At 35.0% G+C, this 6,751-nt stretch overlaps 1 protein-coding gene across 1 annotated transcript in view; it reads left to right on the forward strand.

The window, feature by feature from the left end:
* Abcb5 (ATP binding cassette subfamily B member 5) overlaps positions 1–6,751 on the forward strand; it is a 122,874-nt gene that overhangs the window by 3,655 nt on the left and 112,468 nt on the right. Inside the window, exons 2-3 of the mRNA XM_023709847.1 lie at positions 1,334–1,391; positions 3,042–3,192. Coding sequence (XP_023565615.1) covers positions 1,334–1,391; positions 3,042–3,192 — 209 coding nt within the window. The remainder of the gene's footprint in view (positions 1–1,333; positions 1,392–3,041; positions 3,193–6,751) is intronic.

A 6,751-nucleotide genomic window follows, 5' to 3' on the forward strand; every position in this document is an offset into this window, starting at 1 on the left:
TGGGGAGGCTGAAAGCAGGAGGATCACTATGAGTCCAAGCTGTGTGCAACCCTGTAACAACCAAATACATTTGAAAAGAAAAAGAAAAGAGAGAATCTAGCACATTACAACATAAAAGAAACTAGAAGAAATAGTAAGTAAATAATTTAAGGATGGCCCTTGAAGACATTAAGCCATTCCCTTAAGGAAATATATCATATGAGTCTACTGTCGTGCAGTATGTAGAGTACCCAGATTCACAAAGACGGACAGAATGGTGTTGTCCAGAGCTCAGGGAAGGGGACAGTGGAGGGGGAGGTGTTTAATATGTGGGAGTTCAGTTTGGAAAGATGAAGAGTTCTGCGGTGCCAGGAGAGCAGCAGCATGAACGCATTGTGCCCTGTCTCACTGTAAAATGGCTAAGTGCATCTGTACTGTGCATATATTATCCTAAGTTTTAAAATTTGTGACTGACCTTATCAGATACAAAAGTTACATTTCTTGCTATATAGGTCTTGTTTTATTTTGGTCTTAACCATCCAGCAGAAAAGTATAAAAAACAAGGTATATAAAGTAAAGCCATATTAATATCCTGAGCTGTAAAAGGCTCGTCAACAACTTCCACTGCTGGACTGTGTTGGATTGTTTTGCTGAATCCAAGCACCTATAGTATTTAGATGCCAATAGAATACCCATCTCTGACATGACTAAACAAAAAGAGGGGATACAAAGGAAGGACCATTTTGTATCTGTATATACAGAATAGTGAGGATAGATATATGGCTACTTTCGCTTAATTCAATGAGAACAAAGATTTGTAATAATAGTGCTTAGAGAGGCTATCCTGTCTGCATCTTGTACTGTGGATAACCACTAAGATAACAATGTACAAGGTATTGGGGCTGGGGAGATGGCTTAGTGGAATAAGTGCCTCTCTGGTGAGCGCAAGGGCCTTGAGTTCAATTCCCGGTTCTACCAAAAAAAAAAAAAAAAAGAAAGAAAAAGATGTTGGTTTCAACAATGTACAAGGTATTAATTATTGAAACTGTCCTATTAATCATCTTTGAAACTGTCTCAATGATATTTGTTTCTAAATAAAATAAAATAAAATGAAAAAATTAAAAAAAAAATTGCGCTCCAGATACGTGTCTTCACTTGCTACCTTAACAGACTTAGATATGGCCAGTAACCTCATTCTTCCACAATAATTTTTGTAACTATCTTTGTGCTTTGATTACATTTGTTTTGAAGAAATTTGCTATTAGTGGCAATTTGGGGCATTTCAGCAAAATTGGAAAATTTTGTAAGTCATATTCCCATTGTAACTTTGCCACGTTTGATATTTATTTTCCAGGACACTACAAAGACAATTGCCTGAAGGCAGAAAGCGAGCTGTTGGACCTATTGAGATAGTAAGTGAGATCAAGTAGAATGTGTGTGTGCCAGAAATGTTTAGGAGCCAGTCAGTACAGCACAGAATGATCGGTAGTTTTTATACATTGTTTGAGGGACATTAGCTCATTGAAGTATCATTTCCAATAAAAAAAAATAGTAAAAACCTGGGAGGGAATTTGGGGATAAAGCAACACAATATATACATAGCTTAATTTTTTCAACAAGAAAAAGTGTGTGTGTTTGTGTGTATGTGTTGGTGTCTGTGTGTGTGTGTGTGTGTGTGTGTGTGCTACATAAGTGTAACCAAAAAGTTATGTCTCCGCAATGGAGAATAGCAACTTTAACCGTGTTTATATTTCAGTAATTCTACACAACAAGGTAAGTGTTGTGCTTCTCTTGAAAGTCTTACAAATTGTATTTAAGTAAAAAATGATGAAGTATTTTGTAAAGCCATTTATAAGGAAATATGTTGTCATTCTTTGGAATGACGTTTAAGGAACATTTTTGTGCGTGTATTCACAGATGTTCCCTTCACCAACTCTTATGTTCTATCTGTACCTGACGATTTTGTTCAAAATATACATGAGGCCCATATATTTTTCTAAAAGCTATATTGAAAAAAAATCCTGGGTGGGGGAGATGGCTCAGTGGAATAAGCTCTTCCCTGGCAAGTGCAAGGGCCTGAGTTCAATCCCCGGTTCGGCAAAAAAAAAAAAGAAAGAAAGAAAGAAAAAAAAAATCCTTGGGAAGTAGCAGAACACAGCAAACATTACCAAGAAAATAACAAGCTATGCTGGGAAAGGCAGGAGCACGGACACTTTCTTATCCGTAGTGCTAAGCAGAATGCTCCAGAAGTAACTCCATAATATTAATTGCCTGTTGCACAACTGGGTGGAAAACATGAAAATTTTTCAGTATGCACTCACAAAATATACAAACTGCCTCTTGATGTTCAACTCAACTTACACTTCAATAACCAGCTTTTTCTATTCAATCTTGAGTCCTCTCAGTAAGATAAATAATCCATGTTTCCAAGTTTGGTTTATGATTTGGCTTTGGAATGATGTTATAGGGATTTGATACAGAATAAAATATAAAGTATCCAGCGCTTTTGCTGTTCAGGTATTTCTTTCTTATTCCAAATAGCCCTGAAAAATATTATATATCTTTATGTGGGGGTAGACATTGTCCAGGGTAGAATAAATCTGAGGCACTTTATTAAAAATAGAATCCATTACATTCTTACTAGTTGATTACTGTTTATTACATTTGCAGTGGTAATGTTATGATGGAAATAAGCCAAGGGAATCGAAGATTTGCCCATCAACTTTCTATATCCCAGGAAAATGTCATTGAAATCCTTCACATTATCAGAAGTTTCTGATTTGTGTCAGATGTCTGACCTGACTTAGGTCATGATCTGCAATTTATATGATATAGCTGCCATATTTTTCAAAACCTTTTTCAAAATTGATTGTAAATAAAGACAGAGTGTTTCTTCTTCATGTTGGTGGCTTTATAATTTATTTAATCTCTACTTGTAAAGTACAAAAAAATACAAAAGAAAAATTTGTAAAGTACCATGTACTAGATGGCATGAAACTGTAGGCTGATGTTTCTTTTCTCTGTCTTATCGCAGTAACACTACTATGCTTTTGTCCCCTCAGTTTCGCTTTGCGGATGGACTGGACATCACACTCATGATCCTGGGAATTCTGGCCTCACTGATAAATGGAGCTTGCCTTCCGCTAATGTCACTGGTTTTAGGAGAAATAAGTGATCACCTAACTAGTGGATGTCTAGTGCAAACCAACGCAAGTGAGTGCAAGATGTATTTTTCTGTATTACTGAGGACCCATAGGCTACAAATAATATCTATATATTATGCATGTAAGTAATTTCTTCTTCCATACTGTTAAGGACTAAAACCACCACAACCTGTTCTACTTCACTCAGAATTCTCCAAAGAAACAGAACCAATATCTGTGTATAGATAAATGTGTGTGTGTGTGTGTGTGTGTGTGTGTGTGTGTGTGTGTGTGTGTGGTCAATTCAGAGACATGATAGAGACAGAAATTTGAAGGAACTGACTGACATGGTTATGGAATCTGCCAAGTCCAAAATACACCAAGCAGACCAGCAGCTGGACACCCAGGAGGGAGCCAGTGCTACTATACACAAGTCTACAGGCTTCTATAGACAAGTCTAAAGGCTACTCATTGTTGGTGTGTAAGAATAATCAGAGACCCACCAGACTTCAACCTGTTTCTCTAGAAATTCAAATAAGTTTCTGCTAGATTTGTTGATTATGACAGAGCTTAAACAGAAGGTTGGGTTATTGCAAGCCATTTAGCTGTAATGATTCCTTTGAAAAAGAAGAAATCAAGTCAAGAATGACTACATTCTTCTGTTTATATGCTACTTAGGATTCTTTTATAGACAAAAACAAGCAGAGCATAGGTAGCATAATTCAGTACTAAGCATCAAATAACATATATAAAATTTCAGTACTATAGACAAATATCCTGAATAAAAGATGAAGGAAATCTGACAAATGAGTAAACAAAAGCTTTCATATTGCCAATATGTGTGGGCATTTTTTGTTACCTATATTTGTATACATCTGTCATGTATCCTTTGTAGCTGATTTCAGGATCATGTCCTTCAAAGTTATATTCTTCAGGACATAAATTCTAACGACTCTCATACATACTGATATAGTGAATATCCAAAATGTTTTTCATCTGGTGGATATTATAAATATTAGTAATTCCCTGATTTTACATATGTGCTCCCTAATTCCACTCAAGGAAATATTGTTGTAGCTCTTTATTAAAACTGGGGCAAGGGCCGGGGAGATGGCTCAGTGGAATAAGAGCTTCCCTGGCAAGCATAAGGGCCTGAGTTCAATCCCTGGTTCTGAAAAAAAAAAAAAACTGGGGCAAATAACTCATTCAAGCCTATCCTGTCTTGTAGACACTGGTTTAGCTTTGTACAGTAGCTTTATCTCTGTGCTTCGCCTGACTGATTTATGTTTTCAAGCCAAAAGCAAATAATGTTTCAAATATTCTACTCTTGAGTAAAACAAGCCATGTTCCTTCTCTCTGCATTTCCATATATTTATTTTTTAATGTACATTTTTGACATTTTTATTATGTAAAAAAACTAAGGGTATAAGCAAAATTAAAACTTTGTATTTTGATAATATAAGCTAAATAAATTGTTATGCACATGAATATACCAAATCACAGAGTAAATATTTGTTGATTGCCGACTATAAGAAACCAAGTAAAAACCTAACAATCTAAGACACTCGCGCTATGATTTATATCTAGATGCCCCCCCAGAGTCTCGTGGGATCAGGGTGGTGCTTTGGGTGGTGGCTGGATTTGGGCTGTCTTGCCATTGAGATATGGGGTTTGGTATGAAGACAGAGGTTGTTGGGGGCATGGCCTGGAAAGGTTTATCTCCCTTCCTGGCTCCACCCTTGAGCTCTCTCCGCTTCCCGGTCACCAGGCCATGAGCAGGTCTCCTCCACTCTGGTCCTTCCACTATGCTTTCCTGCACTGGAGCTCACCAACTATAAGCTAAAAATATGAGCCAAAATAAACCTCTCCTCCTTCAAGTTGTAAGTGTTGGATATTATGTCTTCGCAGGGAAAAAGTAAGACAATTTGTGAGTACTCCTTTTATTAGTTACATCCTATTATTTATTGTTTTAACTATGTTGGGTAGAAACAGGTGGTAAATATTTGATAGACATGGCTGTGATGTATTTTATCAAGGATGGTGAATATAAAAACAGGTTGGGTAAGGAGTTAAATTTACCTGTATTACTGGTACATTATAACACATCAATAAAGAGAAATAGAAGTATTAAGAGGTATAACTAACCTTACCCTTTTAAATAATAACTTATCAGTTATTAACATTACTTTTTCTAGAGGGTAATCACAGAGGAAATCAAGACCTTGTTATACAGAGGGTGGTTTTCTCCTACAGTAAAACACGAACAACTATCATTGATTGGGTTCATTTTGTTCCAGTGCTAAATAGTTATACATACTATTTCAATTAATATAATCTCCAAAAGGAGTTTAGACTATGTTTATGTCATTGTGACACCACTTTATTTTTAAAATTTATTTCTTAATAGATTGCAAATTGAAAATAAATTATTTACAAACATAAATGAATATAGCAATAAAAATTGTCCAAAATAAAAATGAAGAAAAAATTTACAGATCCATCATAATAGTTCACTGTGTCAAAACCAAGAAACTTATATTCATATAATTAGAATTCTCAAAGTAGAAAGGAGTAGGTAATAAATATTTAAAGATTTAAGATTTCTTTTTTTTCTTTTTTTTTTAAAGATTTAAGATTTCTGAATTTAGTTCAACTTATAATACCGCATTTCGAAGAAAAATGAACCTTTAGCACAAGAAATTTAAATAAAATCCTACCAAGATACACAAAAATGAAATTGTCCAAACTTACTGTAAAGAAAAAAATCATTAAACCATATACATAAAAAATATTAGCTATGGAAGAACAAAATTAAATAGCATCTTATTCTACATTAGAAAGAAAAAAACGGGGCTGGGGATGTAGCTCAGCAGAAAGAAAAAAAACGACCAAGTGTATAAGAAACTAGACTAATTAAAGGACTGAAGAAAAGACCTGTCCTGGGGCTAGTGAGATGGCTCAGTGGTCTAAAGCACCTACTTAGAACAAGCTTAGCAAAGCACAGGGACCATGGTTCAATCCCCCAGCACCACATGCCAGACAGCCCCGCCCCCTGGTGGGCTGAGCTGGCCACACACACAAAATGAATGAATAAATAAATAAATAAATAATTCTTTAAAAAAGAAAAGACCTGTCCTCTTTGAATTTTATACTTAGCTAACATACCTTCGAAAACTAAAAGTAAGATTTTCTAGATATACAAACTTGAAATATTTTAATACCTCCAGAAGTAGCATATAGGAAATAACAAAGAGCTTAATTCAAAAGGCAAGAGAAGTTGCAGTATTCTCCTGGATGAACAATAAAAAGCTCTCAATGGGATAGTTATGCAGGACTATATAAAATACATTAGATGAACCCTTATTTAAAGGTCATTGCAGATTTCTATGAAACAGTACCAATCTTATGTTGGGTTATACACATTTTTTTCATCTATATGTGTGTGTATGTGTGTATAAAAGACAGGGAAGAAGTAAGATAAAGTCAACAGAAAATGGAAATATACTTTTTAAAGTTTCTAATACTAGGAGAGGATATCATACGATGTCCTTTAAATAAATTGTAAGTCAAAGATAAAGTGTAAATCTTAGAACAAAAATTAAGATTAAGCAATATTCAGAAAATTAAAT

The sequence above is a fragment of the Octodon degus genome, unplaced genomic scaffold (assembly GCF_000260255.1).
Source record: "Octodon degus isolate 3935 unplaced genomic scaffold, OctDeg1.0 scaffold00015, whole genome shotgun sequence".
In the NCBI taxonomy this organism is placed as follows: Eukaryota; Metazoa; Chordata; class Mammalia; order Rodentia; family Octodontidae; genus Octodon; species Octodon degus.